The following is a 24,398-nucleotide window of genomic DNA, read 5'->3' on the forward strand; positions in this document are numbered from 1 at the left end:
GAATCCGAAACAGGCTCCAGGCTCCGAGCTGTCAGTACAGAGCCCGACGCGGGGCTCGAACTCACAGACCGCGAGATCATGACCTGAGCTGAAGTCGGCTGCCCAACCGACTGAGCCACCCAGGCGCCCCATAGCTGGGAAGAATTTAATAACATAAAAATTCTAATCCTCCCCAAGTTGAAATCTAAATATAATAGAATTCCAATTTAATTACTGAGTCTCAACATTTACATCTCAGCTCAAAATCTTTTCCTCAGAGTCCTTTCTTGACAACTTCCTTTTAAAAAGCCACTCTCACACCCCATTGAGTGCTCTCTCCATCCTGTGGCCATGCTTGTTAATTTCATGGCACTCACTACATGCTGACATTATATTGTTCACATCTTTCCTTTTCCTTGGTCTTTTTTTTCTCTCTGTGAAATTTCCTTGTTTGGCTTGCTCACAACTGTGTTGCCTCAAACAGTGGTGGTCACAGGCTAGAAACTCAATATGCACTTGTAACTTGCGTGTGTGTGTGTGTGTGTGTGTGTGTGTGTGACAGAGAGAGACAGAGTATGAGCGAGGGAGGGGCAGAGAGAGAGGGAGACACAGAATCTGAAGCAGGCTCCAGGCTCAGCTGTCAGCACACAGCCCGATGCGGGGCTCGAACTCACGGACCGCGAGATCATGACCTGAGCCGAAGTCCGACGTTCAACCGACTGAACCACCCAGGCGCCCCTGCACTTGTAACCTGTAACAGGGGGTCACATAGGATACCACATGACACATGGAAGGGATATTCAACCTTCCATTAACAAAAGGAGAGAGGGAGGAAAGCAGAGTTACCTTTGAGAAGTTACAGGTCATTGTCATGAAGGACAGATCCTGTCGCTGGGGAGGATCCAGAAAAGCTCAGAGTCTCCGGGGAGGACAATGTGCAGAGACTGAGCAGGGGAGAGCGCTGTGGGGAAGGGGCTGCACTGTCCCTGCTGCCACATGTCCCGGCAAGCAGCAGACAGGAGCAGAGAGGAGGGGAGGGTCACCCTGAGGAGCGAAGGAGAGCAGGGCCTGGATCCCAGACAGGGCAGGGACAGCAGGATGCAGCCATCTCTGAGAGCCGTGTCCCCTTACCTGGAGAGGGCAGGACCCAGCCCGCTGAGCCTCAGGGCACTTCCTGTACATGAGGTGCGCCTGGGCGGCTCCGTTGGTTAAGCCTCTGACTCTTAGTTTCCGCTCAGGTCATGATCTCACAATATGTGAATTCCAGCCTCGAGCTCTTGGCTTGGGATTCTTTCTCCTTCCCTCTCTCTCTGCTCCTCCCCCATGTGCACTTTCTCGTGCTTGCTTGCTCTCTCTTTCTCAACATAAATACACGTGTTTTTTTTTTTTTTTAAGAGCATTTCCTGTACATGCAAACTGAGCAGAGCAAGTTCCTGCCACTGCCTCCCTGCTGACAAGGGGACAAGGGTGGGGGGAGGACCGTGTTAAAGGCAAGGAACTTAAATTCAGTGAGTTCTTCTAGGGGTCCTGTCTCAACTTCCTGAATCCCCTCCAGAGACTGGAGATGATGCTAACATCCTATGCTGAGGAGGAAGCTGAGGCTCAAAGAGGCTGAGTGAGAGGTCCCAAGGTTGCACACTGAGTGGCAGAGTCTGGATGTGCTCTTTATCCTGTGACTCTGAATGCCAGGCACTGGTACCCTGTGCTGTGGAGGAGAGAAAGACTGGGCAGAGCTGACACTTGGCCTCAAATAGCTTCCTACTGGCCAACTGGTTGCCCATTCTGATTCAGGGCTCTCCCACTGACAGTCGGACGGATGCTACCCAGGGCTTCCTGAATTCCTCGCATCAGTGCTTGCCTGACCCCAAGCGTCTCCCTGTGACCTGTCCATTCAATGCCACTATTGTTAACCTGACACTGTGCCTACTGTGTCAGCACCAAATATGAATACACAGGCTCCCCTCAACCCCATCCCTAGTCCTCATCTCTGGATATCTTCGATTGTTCTTCCTTCTGCCTGGAACACTGTCTCCACCACCACCTCCCACCCTTGTTCCTTCTCTCAAGTCCTGTGCATCCCTGAGGTCTCAGTACAAACATCCCTAAGATGATTTTTCAAGCTTTCTTCAGCTTGCTGGGTGTTCCGATATTAACCTCCACTGCCCATATTTTAACACTGCTAAAACTTACAACACTTACTTCATTAAATCCAGCCTTTCCACCAAAATGAAAGCTTCAAGAAGTCAGGGTCACTGTGTGCTGTCGTCATCATGTGCTCCCTTTATTGTGTGATTCCCTGGTGCCTAAGATAATGCCTGGCACCAAAGAGATGTTCAATAAACACAGGATGCCCGGGTGAACTCAGGCATGAACACTGGAAGATGGATCATTCGGTTCTTCCATTTTACCTCCAGAAAACTGAGGCCCACAACAGTGAGAGAAACAAAAAGCTAGTTTCCCTGAATTCGTGTGTGGGTGGAGGGAATGGTTCTATCTGCTGACCTTATATTCAAAAGTCCAGAACCTTGTATTGTCTGCAACTGGGAGCAATGACTAACTGTAGGCTTGCCTTGACACAAAGGAAGTGATGAGTAGTAATTCTCCATTTACACCTAAACCTGAGACCACGTCGGTAGTAAGCAAGGATCAGTCCCGTAGGAAGGAAGTCTCAGACAAAACACAGACTCCCTTTTTGATGGTACCCAACTTTCTGAGTCTCCCCATGGGGGCTGGAGTATGAAATCCACAGCCATCCCGAAAGATTCACCCTGGCGTTTTCTGTGTGTGAAAGGAAACACTTGTCCCACCAGTCCCTCCACCTAGCCTGGGGCTCTAACCCCTCCTGCTGTCCTTGTTTGTGAAGCCTTCCAGGACCCACCAGCCTACAGCCTTCATAGTCTGCTTTCCCCCATCACTGATTTTCTGTGCCCCTCATTTGGCTACTTTCATAAATTTCCTTGTGAATCTCTTGTCTTCTGGTGGAAAAGACTTAACACCATGCTTCCTCCCAAATAGTGCAAATGTCAGGCTTTCATTATACTTTCATTATCAAACACTTAGGTCTTTGTTTTCCTACTTGACTTTGACCCTTTAGAAATGGTGAGGATGCCTTATTTATCCTCATAGTCCTCACTGCACCTAGGACACGCTTGGTCTGTGTTTGCTGTTGCTCATAGGAGCTGAATTGGGGCTTCTCCCACCTCAGCTGTGAATCTTACCTTCCTGCCTGTGTCTGTCTCAGCCTCCATCAGCAATGGCCCACTGCCTCTTCTTCCATCCTCTACATCATTGGAAATTAACATGAAAACTCAGAGGCTGATGCTATTTGGAGCAGAGAATGTAAGAACATGCTTGTATCCAGATTGCCTGCCTGTGCCACAGCCAGCCTTTCCTACACCCCAGCTTCAGTAAGGCTGCAGGCAGGAGGGTGTTTGATCATGAAACGGGACCTCTGGTGTAACCCTAGGTTCTCAGATCTGGGCCGGAAGGGGACTTGTGTTATTTATTTACTTCCCAGGTAGCCTCAGTATGAGTGCATCAGGGGCCTTGAGGGAGTTTGAAGCTTAGTAATTGTCCCACACCCTTTACATCCCCTCAGGAGCAGTTTCTGGGAAGGGAGAAGGATGTGGTCCAACAGTATGGGGATTTCCTCTTAAAAAAGTTATTACCTGCTTGTCTCTTGGACTGAACTAGAGAGCCACCCCGTCTATCCAAAACATCTCCTGATATATGAAATGACAGTCTTTAACTGATTCACAGAAGGTCTCTGCTAAAATTGGGATATGTTGTATAGAAGGAATCACCCTTTGAGACAGAAGAAAATGTATGAAGCCATGGTCATTATCAGATTTCTTTTTCTCAGTTTCTATGAGAAGGTCACTGTAAACTTGGTGGAGGGATGAGAGAAGAATGAATATCGGACACGATGTGTTCCTCATGACTGTGAGGACTAAGGGGCACCAGGAACAGTGGGTTCCAGAAAACTCCAGACTCTAGACATGCTTGCTGCCTCACCACAGATCCCTGATGACGCTGGCTCCTGGACTCCCGCCGTTGCCCTACCCCAGAGAGGCTCCACGCTGGTCCTCTGAGAATGGCTCCTGGTGGTATGATCAGAGCCTAGAGCTGGCACAGCCACACCCCGCCAGCATCCATCCCTGTGGCCAGTGCTTTCCTTGCCCTTCCTCCAGGAAAACACTGGAAAGAAAAGCTCAGTCTTAGAACATGCATAAAGTTGTCTTAGAACTGTTAACCCATAGCACTAGGAAAAACAAAGAAATAACTGGAGTATGTGTTTACAGTCCCGTTTTGAATATAGAATGAGGATATATAGTCAAAATACTGTGTCCAAGAATTGCTTAGTCTCCTTCTCCTGCTCCTTTTCAGTGTGGTTATGTTATGATGTTATGTTATGTTATGTTATGTTATGTTATGTTATGTTATAGTTCATAGTATTTTGACTATATACCCTCAGGTTAATAACACATTTAACTATAAAAATTATATTTTATTCCTGTTAATGATTTGTTTTCCACGGTGGAATGGGCTAGCAATTCTGAAGCTACTTTATGCCTTTTCTACAATTGTGGAAAACAAAAGCCAGGCTTCTTACTGTTGCAGGAGGAAATTTCAAATGTGGAAAGGGGAAGGGCTAGAATGAACCCCATGTGCTGGACTGGAACTGGAGGTATACATGTAAACTCATGGCTCTGAGATGCTGGGTACATAGTCAGATAGAAAGATAATAAGTATATCAGTAGATGATAGATAGATGGATAGATAGATAGATATTAGATAGATGATGAGAGACATAGATGATAGATTAGATAAATGATGATGATGATGATGATAGATAGATACACTATAGATAGGTAGAGAGAGAAGTGTGTGTATATGTGCTATGTGTATGTATACATACATGTATTTCTTAGCTCTGTCCACTGAGTGGACCTAGAAGCAATGCACCTCAATGGCAATGAGGACACTCATCATTCAGAAATCAGTTTTGAAATAACAGGAGGGACTTTATGCCCCAGGTCTGAAGTGGGAAGGGAGGAAGCAGTTTTCAAAGCACAGAGAGAGAGAGACAGAGATGTGCAAAGATGGCTGCTTGGCAGGAGCTGTGACATTTACATAAGGATGCAGTAGCCACAGATCAATATATTTAGGAAAAAATTCTCCAACCTCACTCTCTTTCATCCCCCCAACTCTGCTGCAGCTCTCCGATTGGCTAAATCCCACCAGAAGGCAGAGGATAAGCAGCCCATTGGTGAATTCATACTGATCAACTTTCCAGAGTGCAGAGCAGGATGGAGAGAAGGAAAGGATCTGGAGAAGCAAATGGAAGCTGTCCATCCAGCATACCATCCGGTCTCATCTAATGGACCCCCGTGTTTATCATTAAAGTGTAGGCCCTCTCTGTTAACAAAAGTGATATAGGAAATAAAAACAAAGGATAGTTGTAGCTGCAGAAGGCAGATGGAATTCTGGGCTGTACGTCTAGTTAAAGGTGTGGTTCACTTGATCTACCGTGATAAGATGTTAAACTGAGAAAATGCACAAAATATCCTTCTCATTCTCTTTTCTAACATGAAGGCTTGTGTGAAAATTTTCAGCTGTGTCTTTTCCATTGTCAGTTAAATATGAAAATGTTCTTGAAATTTTTTCAAGATACTTGATTTCCAGGATTATTTTTGTATTCTACAGAATGACCCATAAGGGTCTGTCATGCATGTTAAACCAATGGCCTCAATTATTAATTACTGAATTGCCTAAATTATGTTTTCAAATTTGTACCTTTGATATCTGGGACTGTATGTAGTGCCAGCTTCCTCTGATAGTTCTAAGAACTTGGAATAAAACGCATTTTCCCTTTCGATTTAAAGTTAAAATAGATATCTGACTCTGGGAGATTTCTTCTTTTAAACTGAAAATATGAGAATCAGAATCTCTTTCGGTAATGTCATAGAGACCACAGCTTATTTGACTTGATACAGTGACTTCTACTTTTTTTTTTTTAATTCTGCTAGGAGATACCTATTTAAATTGTGGAATTAGATACTTAAACCTTCATTTTTTCATTTATAAAGTCAAGAACAAAACAATAACTTAACACAAAAATCAGAATGTGTTTTGCTTCCTGCATTTCTTCCCAGTCTTCAAATTCATGGTCTTTGCTAAATTATGCAGAGATTTTTTTTTTAATTTTTTTTTCAACGTTTATTTATTTTTGGGACAGAGAGAGACAGATCACGAACGGGGGAGGGGCAGAGAGAGAGGGAGACACAGAATCGGAAACAGGCTCCAGGCTCTGAGCCATCAGCCCAGAGCCCGACGCGGGGCTCGAACTCCTGGACCGCGAGATCGTGACCTGGCTGAAGTCGGACGCTTAACCGACTGCGCCACCCAGGCGCCCCAATTATGCAGAGATTTAAAATGTAAGTTATTCACAATAATTAAACTTGTGCTGACAAAATGCTATTTTAAAAAAGTATTTTTTATATTAATTTAATTTTGTAAACACATTTACAATAGGAATAACCTAACTGGATATAGAATTTTGGGTTGTGAAGTATTTCTTCTAAAATTCTGATAATACTTCAGTATTTTACGCCATCAGTATGTTGCAGGGAGAAGGCTGAAGCAAGTTTGAATTTCTTTTTTTTTTTTTTTTTTAAGAAATCTGTTATTCCCTGGCACTGAAATTTTTATTCTTAAAAAAAAAAAAATGCTATTCCTATCAATAAAATGTATCACTAGGATACATCTAAGAATATTGTCATTAATACTCTCCAAAGTATGGTAAGGATTTCACTCTGGATTCTCTACAATATTACATTTTACTACAACTTTAAGTGTTGCTTTTGTTCTATTTGTTCTTGGATTTTCTCCCTCTGGAATGACTCTTATTCTAAGTAGGCTTCATGCCCGGTGTAAAGACCAACATGGGGCCTGAACTCAGAACCCTGAGATTAAGACCTGAGCTGAGATCAAGAGTCTGACACTTAACTGACTGAGCCACCCAGGTGGCCCTGGAACAACTACTATTCTTAAATTAGGGTCCCACATTCTTTCCAACACCCAAGATTTCTCTTCTGTTTTATTGTTTTCAACTCCATCTATTTTTTATGTATTTATTTTAATTCCAGCTAGCTAATATTGTTTTAAACTCCTTTCACAATCTTCTGAAGTTTTACAAGACTTCTGAAGCCTGTCCTACACATTACTAATTTTTTTATGTCAATTCTGCCTAAAAAGTCCATTAAAATCTCATATTTTTGTTCTTAATCATTTCTGTCTGCTGTTTTCAGATCACTTTCATTTTCATCAAAATTTGTTTCTGATTTATACTATATTTTTCATGTCTTAAGAACATGAAGAAAATAATTTATAAAAAAATTTGTTTCCTATCTTAAATTGTTTGCAAGTATAAGTTTTTCTTATAGTATGTAACTCTTTCGCTTACTCTGCAAATACATGTCACACATACATCATTCCTTTAAAAAAATATTTAAACGAGCACAGATTTACTCCAGCCTGGATTTGCCAACAGACAACCCAATTTAGCCTCTCTCACCATCTAGAGGTTTTTCTCTTTGCGGAGAAGAGATGGTCAAAGATTCTTTCATAAGTTAATGAAAGCTGTAGCCACTGTCCACAGATAATACTTGCAAATATTCTAGTGTTAAATATCATTTTATTCATAGTTCTGTCCAATACCGTTGCATAATTCCTTGCCCCTGTGGCTTCCTAGTAATTGAAATATGTAAGTAGCAAGAGAATCTGGAAAGGAAGTCAACATCAAAATGTGATTACTAGGAAGAAGTAGTATCGTGACATGTCATATTATCTGAGTCTGGGGATCCCAAGTCTTGGACACTGGAGCATGATCTGAACACAGGGCAGTAACAACAGAGCATTGAATGATGTGGCTTGAAACACGTCTAGAGAAAAGTGCAGTGAAACCATGTTGTTTTAACATCTATGGCAGATGTGCACAGTTTGCTGGAAGATTTTGGAGAGGTGTCCAACAGCTACAGTAGTAGATCAGGAGTTAATAAAATAGCAGTTAACACCAAGTACTAACTATGTGCTACACTCTCCTGAGGACACTTAAGCGATCAACTCATTTGATCCTCATAAAAACTTTATGGGCATATTAGTAGTAGGAGCAAATAGGTAGCACTCCTATTTTAGCGATGAGAAAGTATATTAAATAACTGTCTGAGGTCAGTTATAACCAGTAAGAGGCAGAGCCCGGATGGGGACCCAGCCAGAGCTCGCAGACTTCACCACAGCCCTCTAAGAAAGGAAGTGACCTTTCTGCCACAGAAGGGGCTAAGTTATAGGATAATTATCATCAATCAAGCCTGTTATAAATGTGACACATATACGAAGCAGACTAGATAAACATCTAAGTCCCATCCATCTCTGTGAATGCCATCAGCATGCTAGATAAAGTACAGCACCTACAATAACTCTTCTCAAGTCAAATCCTAGAGAAAAGATGAAATCGAATTCTTTATCCTTGCACACTTAACACCACAAAAGCTTTAGAGTAACTTGGAAGAAGGATCGGGAACAATGACTAGCTGTCACACAGTCTTTGTGTCCCAAGTGGTGGTTCCAAGTTTGTGTTGAATTGCAGAGGGGGCCACATTCCAACAAAGAGGCTAGAATAAGTTGGCCCAGGACTGGGGCCATAGAGACACCTGCCTGACACCATCTTGCCTCTCCTTCCTCTGGAAGAGAACTGTGGGAAAGATTACCCCTGAGAGCCACTGTGTCCCCTCAGGAGACAAGTATAGGAGTGTGTCACTATGTCTCAATGATTATTTGTGCTTAGGCCTGAATGAACACCTGGGGGAGTCATTTGTCAAAACACAATAACCTGGTGAATATGCACAATTTTCTCGATGCTATAACATACCTTTCTTCCCTGAAGAAGAAACCAGAGTCTTCATCTTCAGGCTCCATCCATGAGAGCTCCTGCTATCTGTTCCACATATGGAAAGCTAGGGCCTCCTCTTTACAAGACATCCCAGCCCTATCTCCTCCCCACCGAGAACAAAAGATTCACCATCCAGCAAGCCTGTCCCCCAGAATGAATGCTAACAAACACTAGACACTGGCTGTAAACTTCCCACTCATGGAAAAGGAGTGAAGGCCACAGGACCAGGACACTTGCTGACAGCATCTGATCTGTCTCCCCAGTGAAGTTCCCAGCTCCTGTGGATGTTGAAGATTCTTTATGACAGTGACATCAAAAGATACAGAGCCAACAACTGCACTACCTGTGTTACCTCCTTTGACGTTCACAAAACCCCCAGAGGTAAAGAAAAGTATTTTGTCATTTTATCAGATGAAAAAAATGGTGAATGGAATTGCCTGGAGTCACACAGAGAGGCAGGAGCAAAACTAAGACTCATACCTTGGCTCTAGAATTCGATTCTCAAGATTTGGTGGACAAAAGGGAAAGACAAGGTGGGGGGTAGGAATCCCTTCCCTTCTGACAATGGTTACTTATGGTCTCTTGTCCATGAAAACGGTATCAGGAAGGGGTAGTTATGATTAGTTTTGTCAGGTCTAAGCCCTTTCTGACTCCTGAAGTTTTGTGAGTGCGTGTGTGCATGAGTGTGTGTGTGTGTGTGTGTGTGTGTGTGTGTGGACTTGCAAGAGCCCAGTGTCTCATAGGGGAGCTCCAAACCCATCTTGCACTCCCACACTCTGCAGTGCTTGCTAACAGCCCCTTCAGAAAAGTATGTTACTTCATTGTCAAAGTACTGATGGCCTGAACTATCAGGGACACCCAAAGCACACAGAGGACTTTTGTTGGTCTTCTCTGCTACCACTGATGCCAGCAGGAGGCATTTTGCCTCTTGTTCCCCTGAAAGACTGTCCTTGGCACCGTCACACTCATTTGTGCTCTCAGAGCGCAAACACTTCCCAGGAAGAATAATTAGTGGCCAACACTGCCCGGGAACTGGGTGTCTTTCCAGGGAACTTGAGACTGTCACTGCCTCTGGCATTCACGTTGGTGCATGTCCTGCTCCTCTTCTGGGGAAGATAAGATTCTGTCACCTCTTTCTCCTGGGCTTCTGCAGGAATCATCTCTCCCCATGATCACCCCAACATCTTGTTCTGTGCTTCTACATCCTCAGTCCCTGTGCTCAGCACTCCTCTCCTTGGGGTCCCTGTTTCTTTAGTTCCTGCAGTGATTATAACCTCATGCTTTTCAGGTGCTGCTTTTCTTACATTCTTTCACTTTATTTTTTTTTCTAATTTTTTTAATGTTTATTTTTGATAGGGAGAGAGAGCATGAGCAGGGGAGAGGCAGACACACACACACACACACACACACACACACACACGCACACACACACTGAGCTGTCAGCACGGAAGCCTGATCAGGGCTTGAACTCATGAACCATGAGATCATGACCTGAGCTGAAGTTGGACGTTTAACCAACTGAGCCACCCAGGCGTCTCCATTCTTTCACTTTCTAATTTGATCTCCTTGAGGTGTCTCTGTGTACCACCAAATTGTCACTTTGAAATGTTGCCCTATTGATCACTTTATTTATCTATCCAAATATCAATTTTATATTAAACCAAAAGATGCCTATGCCTGTTGCCACAAACAATTAATGCAGCCCACATCTACTATACTGATCATACTTGCCAATGAATATAGAACAAAGTGGTCACATTATTTCAAAATCCTCCATGATGTTAACCCAAACTTCTTTTCCAGACTGATTTTTTTTCCTGATTGCATCCTGTGGTCCTAATAAAGATATAGAACTCATTTTTGTCTAAATGACAAATATATACATATATATATATAAATACTTTGTCTTTGAAATTTTCTCCATGGTAAGGAAATTAGACTCCATCTGTTAGGTGATGCTAGACACTGAGTTATTTTGAAGAGATGCACGTGATAACCTTTGCTTAGTGTAGATATAATTTAGGGCCCAGTAAGCAGATGTCTCTATAAAAGAAGCCTGCCTGAGAAAGGAAGAAAATAGATAAGAAATGGTGCGGTAGCTGGAAAGAGTTACAAGATTGAGGAGCATTCACTGAATGACTGAAAGGACTGTAACATGTTTAATGGTGAGTGGGAAACAGCTGGTTTTGAGGGAAATCCTGCAGACAGCAAATTCTGCAACTGAAAGACTGGTGGGGCAATACAGCTGAGGAAATGGAAGAGAACTAGGATGAGAACATATGGGATAGATGGATGGATACTTTTCTTCTGAGTCTTTGGGGAAAGTGAACAGGATGGAAGTAAGTGTATGGAAATGACGTGCAAGGCGAATATGAGGGAATGCTATCCCTCTCATCCTAGAGATAACTGCTGTTCTACAATGGGTAATATATTCCCATTCAGGATGTATGCACTTTACCTGCATATGCATGTATTATTTTATGTGTTAAAATCCACATATATTTGAGTTAAGATGGTGGAGTAGTATGGGAACCCTGAGCTAGTCTCATTCCTGAAACGCAGCTAGATCAGCATCAAACCATTTTGAACACCTAGGAAATTGATCCAAGTATTAATGCAACAATCTGCATAATTTTAGCCAGAGAACTTGTTAGGTATTATGTGCAGAGAAGTAATTGGGGTAGAGAAAAGGCTCAGAACCATGGAGGATAGGAACATTTTCACAGAGAGAGGACAGGGAGAGAAATACAATGGGGAAGAGTGCAGCGCATCGGGATCTTGCAAGACAAGCACTCCTATCTCTTCCCCAAAACCATTGATGAGGGAAAAGGAGAGGGTTTCAATACCACCTGGGTTCTATAAACAGTGGAGCACAGAGTCTGAAGGTTCAGAGCTCAGTGCTGGTGGTGCTCTGGTGAGGCAGCAGGGAGACTCCACAAGGGCAGGCAGTGGCGTCTCCCATGTGCCACACTGGGAGAAGCACTTTCCCTGCTTGGAGTGCATTTTGTAGAGGCCATACAGCCTCCCCATAGGCAAAAGTCCCTGTAGACCAGAGAGTGGCCACGTTTACTGATATTGGAACAAAGACACCAGAGGGCAGCAAAACCTGGCGCTGGCTGTGTGTTGTTATTTGCCATAAATTCTGGGCCTCTGCCACTGCAAAATCACGGGAACATTTTCTGGGATAAGCCAGCATCTGGTCATTGCTTGGGGAGACCCTCTCCAGAGAGTCATTGCAGGTTGAGCCATGGGGCTCTCTGAAGTGTGGGGTTTTGAAACACAACCCCATCTGAAATAAAACTCTGGAGGGAGGTACCATCTGGGAGGCTGACAGCTTGGACATGGATAGGGTAAAGGCAGGGAGCAGATGGAGGCCTGAGACAAAGGAGGGGTGCTAGGTCATGAGTCAGTGAAGGCACAGGCTTCCTATGCCAGAAACTAGAGAGCTGGATGAAGCCATTTTCACTTCTAGCATGCACTCATATGCGCACATCACACAGATCAACCCCAGTAAGCTAAGCAGCATCACCAAGTGCAGAATGGAGCTGTTTCACCAAGTCTGCCCACCGATATCTTCCAGGCACCTCTCCCAGAAGACCAGTACAAATCCCTTCCACCTGCTTATTAGTCTTCAGACTATAGTGTGCAGCCAAGTTTCATTTCTAGGGGAAATGGATGTAACTTCATTCAGGTTTTATTCTGTTTGCTGGTTCATTTATGCATTCATTTTCTTTGCTTCTGGTTTTGTTTAGGTTGTTTTCTTTTTTCTTTTCTTTTTTTCCCCTCTTTCTTGGATATAGAAAGAGCAAATTCTTTTTTATTTTTTATTCTATTTTATTTTATTCTATTTTATTATTTAAAAAAATTTTTTAATTTATTTAACTTTTTCCCCCTTTTCTCTTTTTTCTTTAGTCTATCCAGTTTCTACTACCCAACAAACAGACTGCAACACACCTGGGATCTAGCTTCCTTTATTTGATTTGTTTTGTTTTGTTTTCACTTTTTTGCTTTTTACCTTTTACTTTATTAATTTTCTTCTTCCTCCAAAATGACAAAATGGAGGAATTTACTCCAAAAGAAAGAACAGGAAGAAATGATGGCCAAGGATTTACTCAACACAGATATAAGTAAGATATCTGAACTAGAATTCAAAACCACTATTATAAAAATAATAGCTGGAGTTGAAAAAAGCATAGAAAAAGCACCAGAAGACACCTTTCTGTAGAGATAAAAGAACTAAAGACTAGTCAGGCTGAAATTAAACATGCTATAAATGAGGTGCAATCTTGAATGGATGCTGTGATGGCAATGATGGATGAAGCAGAGCAGTGAATCAGTGAGATAGAAGATAAAGTTATGGAAAATAATGAAGCCAAAAAAAAGAGAAACAAAGGCAAAAGGATCATGATACAATACTTAGAGAGCTCAGTGATTTATTAAAGAGGAATAGCATCCATATCATAGGAGTCCCAGAAATGAAGAGAGAGAAAAAGGGGCAGAAGGTTTATGTAAGCAAATTATAGTTGAAAATCTCCCTAGTCTGGGGATGGACACAGTCATCAAAATCGAAGAGGCACACAGAACTCTCATTAGATTCAACAAAAACTGACCATCGCCAAGGCATACCCTAGTCAAATTCATAAAATACACAGACAAAGAAAGAATTATGAAAGCAGCAAGGGGGAAAAAATCCTTAACCTAAAAGGGAAGACAGATCATGTTCACAGCAGATCTGTCCACAGAAATTTGGCAGGCTAGAAAGGAATGGCAGGATATATTCAATGTCCTGAATCAGAAAAATATGCAGTCAAGCATTCTTTATCCAGCAAGACTGTAATTCAAAATAGAAGGAGAGATAAAGAGTTTCCCAAACAAAAAGTAAAGGAGTTTGTGACCTTTAAACCAACCCTACAAGAAATTTTAAGGGGGACTCTTTGAGTGGAGAAAAAACCAAACCAAACCAAAACAAAACAAAACAGACCAAAAACAACAAAGACTAGAAAGGACCAGAGAACATCACCAGAAACACCAATCCTACAGGCAATACAATGGCACTAAATTCATACCTTTCACTAATCACTCTAAATGTAAATGGACTAAATCGACCTATCTGTATGCTGCTTACAAGAGACTCATTTTAGACCTAAAGACACCTGCAGATTGAAAGTAAGGGGATGGAGAACCATCTATCCTGTTAATGGACATCAAAAGAAAGCCAGAGTAACCATACTTATCTCAGGCAAACTAGATTTTAAAACAAAGACTGGAACAAGAGATGACAAAACTCATTATATCGTAAGTAAGGAGTCTGTCCACTAAGAAGATCTAACAACTGTAAATATTTATGCCCCCAACTTGAAAGCACCCAATATATAAATCAATTAATCACAAATATAAAGAAACTTACTGATGGGATGCCCCGAAAGCACCCAATATATAAATCAATTAATCACAAATATAAAGAAACTTACTGATGGGATGCCTGGTGCCTCAGTCAGTTAAGCGTCTGACTTCAGCTCAGGTCATGATCTCGCAATTCGTGGGTTTGAGCCCCGTGTTGGGCTCTGTGCTGACAGCTCAGAACCTGAAGCCTGCTTTGGATTCTGTGTCTCTTCTCTCTCTGCCTCTATCCCACTAATACTCTATCTCTCTCTCAAAAATAAATGAACATTTAAAAAAAATTTTTTTAAATAAAAAAAACTCACCGATGATAATACCATAATTGTAGGGGACTTTAATACCCCACTTACAACAGTGGACAGATCATCTAAGCAGAAAATCAAGAAGGGAAGAATGGCTTTGAAAGGACTGAACAGATATATTCAGAACATTTCATCCTAAAGCAGCAGAATACACATTCTTCTCAAGTACAAATGGAACATTCTCCAGAACAGATCACATACTGGGTCACAAATTAGCCTTCAACAAGTACAAAAAGATCAAAATCATGCCATGCATATTTTCAGACCATAATACTATGAAACTTGAAATCAACTACAAGAAAAAATTTGTAAAGACCACAAAAAGTTGGACATTAAAGAACATCCTACTAAAGAATGAATGGGCTAACCAAGAAATTAAATAAGAAATTAAAAAGTACATGGAGGCCAATGAAAATGAAAACACAACAACCCAAAACCTCTAGGATGCAGCAAGGGTGGTCATAAGAGGAAAATAGCAATAGCAATCCAGGCCTTTGTAAAGAAGGAAGAAATGTCTCAAACACAACCTAACCTTACACTTAGAGGAGCTGGAAAAAGAACAGCAAATAAAGCCCCAAACCAGCAGAACAAGGGAAGTAATACAGATTAGAGCATAAATCAATGATATCAAGATAAGAAAAAAGCAGTAGAGCAGATCAGTGAAAACAAGAGCTAGTTCCTTGAAAGAATTAACAAAATTGATAAACTCCTGCCCAGATTGATCAATAAGAAAAAGGAATGGTCTCAAATAAATAAAACCATGAATGAAAGAGGAGAGATCACAACCAACACTGCAGAAATACAAATAATAATAAAAGAATATTATGAGCAATTATATGTCAACAAATTGGGCAATCTGGAAGAAATGAATAAATTCCTAGAGACTCCCAAAAGTGAAACAGGAAGAAATAGAAAATTTGAACAGACCCGTAACCAGTAAAGAAATTGAATCAGTAATAAAAAACCTCCCAACAAACAAGAGTCCAGGGCTGGATGGCCTCCCAAGAGAATTCTACCAAACATTTAAAGAAAAGTTAAAACCTATTCTTTTGAAGCTGTTCCAAAAAATAGAAATGGACGGAAAACTTCCAAACTCATTCTATGAGGCCAGCATTACCTTGATTCCAAAAGTAGACAAAGACCCACTAAAAAGAATTACAGACCAATATCCCTGATGAATCCGGATGCAAAAATTCTCAACAAGATACTAGCAAGCCAAATCTAACAATATATTAAAAGAATTATTCACCACAATCATGTGGGACTTATTCCTGGGCTACTGGGCTAGTTCAATATTTGCAAATCAATCAGTGTGACATGTTGCATTAATAAAAGAAAGGAAAAGAACCATATGATCCTCTCAATAGATGCAGAAAAAGTATTTAACAAGATATAGCATCATTTCTTGGTAAAAACCCTCAAGAAAGTAGGGGTAGAAGGAACATACCTCAAGATCACAAAGACCATTTATGAAAGACCCACAGCTAATATCATCCTCGATGGGGAAAATCTGAGAGCTTTCTCCTTAAGGTCAGGAACACTACAGAAATGTCCACTCTCACCCTTGTTGTTCAACATATTGTTGGAAGTCCTAGCCTCAGCAATCAGACAACAAAAAGAAATAAAAGGCATCCAAATCAGTAAGGAAGAAGTCAAACTTTCACTTTTTACAGACAATATGATACTCTATGTGGAAAACCCAAAAGACTCCCCGCAAAAAAACTGATAGAACAGATACACGAATTCAGCAAAGTCACAGGATATAAAATCAATGTACAGAAATCAGTAGCATTTCTATACACCAATAATGAAGCAGCAGAAAGAGTAATCAAGGAATCAATCCCATTTAGAATTGCACCAAGAAGGATAAAATACCTAGGAATAAACCTAACCAAAGATGTAAAAGATCTGTACACTGAAAACTATAGAAAGCTTATGAAAGAAATTGAAGAAAACACAAAGAAATGGAAAATCATTCCATGCTCATGTATCAAAAGAACAAATATTGTTAAAATGTCAATACTACCCAAAGCAATGTGCATATTCAATGCAATCCCCATGAATATAACACCAGCATTCTTCACAGAGCTAGAATAAACAATTCTAAAATTTGATTGGAACCAGAAAAAAAAAAAAAACCAAATAGCCAAAGCAATCCCAAAAAAGAAAACCAAAGCTGGAGGTATCACAATTCTGGACTTCAAGCTGTATTACAAAGCTGCAATCATCAAAACAGTATGGTACTGGCACCAGAACAGACACACAGCTCAATGGAACAGAAGAGAAAACCAAGAAATGGACACACAAATCTACGCCCAAGTAGTCTTCAACAACGCATGAAAGAATATCCAATGCAAAAAAGTCTCTTCAGCAAATAGTGTCGGGGAAAACTGGACAGTGACATGCAGAGGAATGAACCTGGACCATTTTCATGATACATAACAATGAATCAAAATGAATGAAAGACCTAAATGTGAGACAGGAAGCTATCAAAATCCTAGAGAGGAAAACAAGCAACCACCACTTTGACCTCAGTCACAGCAACTTCTTACTAGACATGTCTCCAGCGGTAAGGGAAGCAAAAGCAAAAATGAACTACTGGGACCTCATCGAGATAAAAAGCTTCTGCACAGCAAAGGAAACAATCAACAAAACTAAACAGCAACCAATGGAATGGGAGAAGGTATTTGTAAATGACATATCAGATAAAGGGTTAGTGTCCAAAATCTCTAAAGAACTTATCAAACTCAACAAACAATCCAGTGAAGAAATGGGCAGAAGATATGAGCAGGCACTTTTCCAAAGACATCCAAATGGCTAACAGACATACGAAAAGATGCTCAACATCACTTATCATTAGGAAAATACAAACCAAAACTACAATGAGATACCACTTCACACCTGTCAGAATGGCTTAAAAGAACAACTCAAGAAACAACAGATGTTGGTGAGGATGCAGAGGAAGGAAGGGGAAACCTCTTGCACTGTTGGTGGGAATGCAAACTGGTGCAGCCACTCTGAAAGACGGTATAGGGGTTTCTCCAAAAAATTAAAAATAGGGCTACCCTACAACACAGCAACCCAACGCTGAGTTAAATAAGTCAGTCAGAGAAAGATAAATATCACATGATTTCACTCATATGTAGAATTTTTAAGAAACAAAGCAGATGAACATAGGAAAAGGGAAGGAAAAATAAGATAAAAACAGAGAGGGAGACAAACCTTAACAGACTCTTAAATACAGAGAACAAACTGAGGGTTGCTGGGGGGGTGTTGGTTGAGGGATGGACTAAATGGGTGATGGGCATTAAGGAGGGCACTTGTTGGGATGAGCACCACTGGATGTTAAATGTAAGTGATGAATCACTAAATTCTACTCCTGAAACCATTATTACACTATATGTTAACTAACTTGAATTTAAATAACATTTAAAAAAATATTTTAAAAATTAGTATTTACATATATTGTGTAATACGCTAAACATCTTATGGCAACTTGTTTTTTCCCATCACACTATGGTTTTTAAAAGTTGTTCCATAGGAATATAATCAGTGTTGAACAATATTAATGAGCTAATGTTGTAAATAACTTATCCGTTACTAAATTTTCCGTATGAAAATACACATCCTTTGAATATCTTCTTGAACACAGGTGTAAGAATTATCAGCTTTCCTAGATATGGGATAACTGCTTTCCAATGATAAAATGAACTTTTCTTCCCTAGCAGTTGGAACTGTCAGACTTTACAGCTGCTCCAAGACGAGGATGGTAATTGAATTTTATTTTAATTTGTTTGAACATTTCTATATTCTTCTATGACTTGCTTTTTTATGAGTTGCTAATTCAAGCCATTACTTCCTGCTGGGTTTTTGCTCTACTTCTTAGTGTATAGGAATCTTCTGTATTGTGAACAACAGTGTCCTATTGATATGTGTGCAGCATATCTCTTCCAGTCCATGATTTGTCGTTCTTTATGGTGTATGTTTCATACAAATGTTTTACTTGGTTTCTTTCTTTCTTTCTTTCTTTCTTTCTTTCTTTCTTTCTTCCTCTCTCTTTCTTTCTTTCTTTCTAGAGAGAGGGAGAGAGAGTGCAGGTGGGGGAGTGGCAGAAGGAAATGGAGGAAGAACATCTTCAGCAGGCTACACACTCAGCAAGGAGCCCGTCTCTCTGTCATGGGGCTCCATCCTGCCACCCCGAGATCAGGACCGGAGCCACCCAGGCACCCCCATACAAATGTTTTAAATTACAAGTAGACAAATATCACAACATTTTCTCAGATATGTTGTGCACGTTGTGTCTGGATTAAGAAATCAATCCCTAGCCTGATATCATAAACATATTTCTTTTTTTTTTTTTTTTTTCAACATTTATTTATTTTTGGGACAGAGAGAGACAGAGCATGAACGGGGGAGGGGCAGAGAGAGAGGGAGACACAGAATCGGAAACAGGCTCCAGGCTCTGAGCCATCAGCCCAGAGCCTGACGCGGGGCTCGAACTCCCGGACCGCGAGATCGTGACCTGGCTGAAGTCGGACGCTTAACCGACTGCGCCACCCAGGCGCCCCAACATATTTCTTTTAAAGTTGGTGAAGTTTTGCTTTCCACAGTCAATCCATTAGGACTCATTCTTTGTGTCATTTGTTACGTACGATACCCGGTTGTCCCAGCAGTCTTTACCAACAGTTAGCACAACCACCCCCTGATTCTGAATCAACCATGTCATCTACCGATTGCTAAGAAATACTTGATCTATTTCTAGGCTTTCTGGTCTGTTACACAGATTCATTTGTCAGTCCCTATGGCCAGAGCTAATCCACCAAATGAAGTACCAAGGGAAATAATTTCCATAGCTATAGGGCATTCCTCTCTCCTTATGCTCTTCCTATAGTTGTAACAGTTCTTCTTTGCTCTTTGTTCTCATGCATGAATATTTGGGTCATTTTACTAAGGTCCATTTTTAAAAGAAACCTGTGGTATTTTGACAGGAATTGCAACAAAGCCTAGATTAAAGGAAGAGAATTGACATATTTAAAACACTAGTCTCCATAAACATTGCTTAAGTCTACATTTTTTATGGTATTCTTTTTGTCCTTCAGCAAAGTTTTGTAATTTTATAATCCAGTCTTGGACTTCATTTTATTTTATTTTATTTCATTTCATTTTATTTATTTTATTTTATTCCATTTAAATTCAAGTTAGTTAGTATACAGTGTAGTCTTGGGTTCAGGAGTAGAACCCAGTGATTCATCTCTCTAATCTGACACCCAGTGCTCATCCTGAAAATTGCCCTCCTTATTGCCCTCACCCATTTAACCCATCCCCTCCAGCAACCCTCAGTTTCTTCTCTGTATTTACGAGTCTCTTACGGTTTGCCTCCCTCTCTGTTTTTATCTTATTTTTCCTTCCCTTCCCCTATGTTCATCTGTTGTGTTTCTCAAATTCCACATATAAGTGAAGTCATGATATCTGTCTTTCTCTGACTTATGGACCTCATTTCTTAGAATTATTTCTACATTCCTTAAATTTTCTGTTTCTATGGGGAATAGGAATCTTTTAGAGATAATATTTTGCAATGTATTTTTAAAGTGTATCAACAGTATTGATTTTTCAACATTGATTTATAGCAAATAATTGTTCTGAATATTCTTAATTCATATAGGGAGTCTCATGGGTTTCTTCTGTAGACAATCATATTTTTCTGTGAATTCTTTCCATTTTGTTCTTTTTCTTCCAATTCTTATATGGCAAAAATTTCTTCTAGTGTTCTCTTCCTAGATAGGACAATGCTTCCAGCACTTATGCCAAAGGCTCAATATAAATTCCCTGATGTATATGGATTTTGGCCAGATTTTCCAGAGATGCCACAGCATCGGCTCTAGCTTACAGCTCCTGCTCTGAGTTCTTTTTCTTTCTCCTACCTCTGTAATACCATTTCTTTCTTTTAGATTTAGCTCTGTGTTTTTTCTTTTCCTTTAATAATTAATATAGATTGTCTATATGTTTTAATAGGGATATACCTATCAACATCAGCTAAGTCTGTCGTGTTACCAACACACTGCCTCTAAAATATTATACTTCTCTACCATTTCAGCTAACCATAATTTCTGAGCCATCCCATTTATTGAACCCTCCCAACCCTGAAATAATATGGTCCTTTGTGTACAGGAGAAAGGGCATTTGAGAGAGAAAATCAAATTCATTTAGGTGCAGAGATTTTTTAAAAATGCATATCATTTTTAGAGGGAGATAATTTTAGCTGCTTCCCCTTGCCAACCATATAATTTCAATGTGTACTATAGGAGACACTGAGAATTGGTAATTAAATTAATTACAGATAGATTTAATTATTGAGTCCAGGTCTCTTTAGAAAATCTAGTGAATTACTTAGTATATCCTGGACCACAGTAACAAATACATGTAACATATGCAATAGTTTACACAAAATACAGTTATTTTTCTATTGTACAGTAGTTCGAGTGGGTGTGCCTGGTGGTGGGTAGCTTTCCTGCATGAAGAGCACTAGGGACACAGGCTCATTCCACCTGTGATTCCACCATTCCCGTCAGCCTCCTGGCCATTTACATCCAGCTGGCCCAAGGAGACAGAGAACTTGGAGGAAGAGCAGAACATGGACGGATTGGCTAGAACTCAGTCACTTGCCGCACTCCAGTGCAAGGGAGGCTGGGTATGCAATCTAGCGGAATGCCCAGGAAGAAAAGAACAAAGGGGATTCAGGTAATATTGGTAGTCTCTAGCACAGTTAGTATGCCTCAGAGCCCAGGTGGATGAAAGGAGGGAACCTTCTTCAGCAGAGAAACAGTTAAGAGAGCACTACAATATTTCAGGTAGAAATTGATGGTGGTCAAAGCTAAAGCACTGAAACAATAAGTATAAAATGTATGTACATATAAAAAAGAAAACTTATGTATGAATTATTTAAAAGGAAGAATCAACAAGATCAGGTGTAGAGGTGAGGGATAACCTAAGTGACAATGTCTGGTAGCATCCCTCTCGGGAGGACCCATGAAATAAACCTGGCTATATTCAAACTATTGAGTACAAACATATTGGTGTGTAAACTAATATTCTAAATAATCTCTGGAAGGGAGATGAAAATAAGATATCGTTCTCTTTCTCAAGCATTTTGCTGTCTACTCAGGGAGGATGTGCAGAGGATGAGGCTCAGTCGGACATGTTGGTAGGATAACTGTGCATGGAAATATGGGAAGAAAAGACAGTCTACCCACAGATACCTAGAGTCTACTAAGCAGGAGATGAAGCCACAATGGAGTTGGATGGGTCACCAGAGGAAATAATAAAAAGAGGTAAGGCAAGGTCAAAGAGAAAAACTTGATTCCATAAATTTAAGGGTTTGGAATAAAGATAAAATCTATTGAAGGAGGTGGTGAATATCTACTTTCAAAATTTGCTACCTGAAGAGTAAACACCAATTCTTCCTTTGTTACAATCTAACTCCAGTGGTCCTGTGATTTACAACTTTCCATGCCAATGTAGACAGACACTGGTTACCTCCCGGCTCTGGGTTCACCCTCGGTCTGGACAGTGGAACAATATCTAATTGTTCACGGTACTCTGGTACTAACCACCCCTTGCATTGGACAGTTTTTGCAAAGAATCCAAAATACTGTCCTTTCATCTCCATGTGTAATAAAATTATCATGTGATTCTTCCTTCTCCATTAAGTTGTAAGGTATTACAGAGTAAAGGCTATGTCATATATGACTAAATGGATAAACTGTTTTTCACATATGTATAATTTTTTCCACAAAGCCTAACAAACTTTCTAACACAGAGAAATTAGGTCTAGTGACAAACAGGGATTTTCCCTGCAATGTATTGGCTATCTATGCATTTAGTAAACCCAAGTATAGACACAGCAACCACAGAAGTTAAAAATGTTGGTTTAGAATATCACTACATACAATAAGTTTACTAATAATGCTGGATTCCTCTTCCCTTTCTGCTGAAGGATCCATGAGAGGAGATAACCAGTCCTTTGCCCTTGGTTTCATTCTCCTGGGACTTACTGGTCAGCAACAACAGGAAAATTTCTTCTTCATCCTCTTCCTCTTCATTTACCCCATCACATTGATTGGAAACCTGCTCATCATCTTGGCCATTCACTCTGACATTCACCTTCACAACCCCATGTATTTTTTCCTTGCCAACCTCTCCTTTGTTGACATCTTATTCTCCTCTGTAACCATCCCAAAGATGCTAGCCAACCATGTCTTGGGCAGCAAAGCCATCTCCTTTGGAGGATGTCTAACACAGATGTATTTCATGATTGACATGTCTAACACAGATAGCTATATCCTGGCTGTGATGGCATATGATCGTGCGGTGGCCATCAGCCGCCCACTTCGTTACACAACAATTATGAGCCCACGGACTTGTGTCTTGCTGGTTGTTGGGTCTTGGGTGGTTGGAAACTCCAATGCCCTCCCCCACACTCTGCTCACAGCTAGTCTGTCTTTCTGTGGCAACCAGGAAGTAGCCAACTTCTACTGTGACACTGCCTCTTTACTCAAGCTGTCCTGTTCTGACATTCACTTTAATGTGAAGATGATGTACCTAGGGGTTGGTATTTTCTCTGTGCCATTACTAGGCATCATCATCTCCTACATCCGGGTCTTTTCCACAGTCTTACGGGTTCCATCCACCAAGGGTGTGCTCAAAGCCTTCTCCACCTGTGGCTCCCACCTCACTGTTGTTTCTCTGTATTATGGGACAGTCATGGGCATGTATTTCCGCCCTCTGACTCGTTATAGCCTGAAGGACGCAGTGATAACTGTGATGTACATTGCAGTGACCCCAATGCTAAATCCTTTCATCTACAGTCTGAGAAACCGAGACATGAAGGCTGCCCTGGGAAAACTCTTCAGCAAAAGACTGTCCTCATAACCAAGTGAGGACATATTGAGGAATGCAGTCATCAATTAGGCTGCACTTGAAAATCCAGCTGCAATCCCCTCCCCCTCCAAGAAGCCACTTTTGTTTCCAGCCACTGAAGTCTTATCAGATCTTGTAACAGTTTCATGAGACACCCCATTGAGATTATAGATATGTAGATGTTAGTGTTCCTTTTTCAGAGTTACAGCAAAGGAATATTGGGATCATGTCCCAGCTACGCTACTGACAAGCACTTCATTTCCGTATCTAAATAATAAAAATAAGAATGTCTTCCTTGTCTGTCATAGGGTGTGAGGGTAACAGTACTTCATGCTTTGAAGGTTGTAAGTCCCTATTGAAATGTCTATTGGACTACTGTCAATTGGACTATCATGCTTCATCATCCCTACTTTGCTGGTGAACCTTGAGGGCAAGACCTATCTTAACACATCACTCTATTTCTTCCAATGTTGGTCATTAAAGTGCAACCAATACATACATGGAGGTGAAATAAAGGAATGCAATTGAATAAATGTAGCCTGATAATGATCAGGCATGATCAGTTTGACATTCATTCCCATCCATCATATACCTGCTATTTCTGAAAGTTACTTTTGATCCATTTTTTTAATTGTTTTCTTTCTTTCTTTCTTTCTTTTTTTTTTTTTTTTTTTTTTTTTGAGAGAGAGAGAAAGAGACAGAGCATAAGCAGGAAAAGGGCAGAGAGAAAGGAAGACACAGAACCCGAAGCAGTTCCTAGGCTCTGAGCTGTCAACACAGAGCCCAACATGGGGCTTGAACTCATGAACTGTGAGATCATGACCTGAGCCAAAGTCAGACTCTTAACCAAC

General features: G+C 40.8%; 1 protein-coding gene across 1 annotated transcript; it reads left to right on the plus strand.

Moving 5' to 3' along the window:
- Nucleotides 1-22,629: 22,629 nt before the first annotated feature.
- Nucleotides 22,630-23,559, plus strand: LOC123604654 (olfactory receptor 1A1-like). The gene has a single exon (XM_045490986.1). It carries the CDS (start codon nt 22,630-22,632, stop codon nt 23,557-23,559), a length of 930 nt encoding a protein of 309 aa, XP_045346942.1.
- Nucleotides 23,560-24,398: the final 839 nt, after the last annotated feature.

Source organism: Leopardus geoffroyi, chromosome E1 (genome assembly GCF_018350155.1).
Source record: "Leopardus geoffroyi isolate Oge1 chromosome E1, O.geoffroyi_Oge1_pat1.0, whole genome shotgun sequence".
Classification (NCBI taxonomy): Eukaryota; Metazoa; Chordata; class Mammalia; order Carnivora; family Felidae; genus Leopardus; species Leopardus geoffroyi.

Bases quoted from the DNA above. Each gene is read 5' to 3' on its own strand.
- LOC123604654 (XM_045490986.1), top strand. From the start codon at position 22,630: ATGAGAGGAGATAACCAGTCCTTTGCCCTTGGTTTCATTCTCCTGGGA.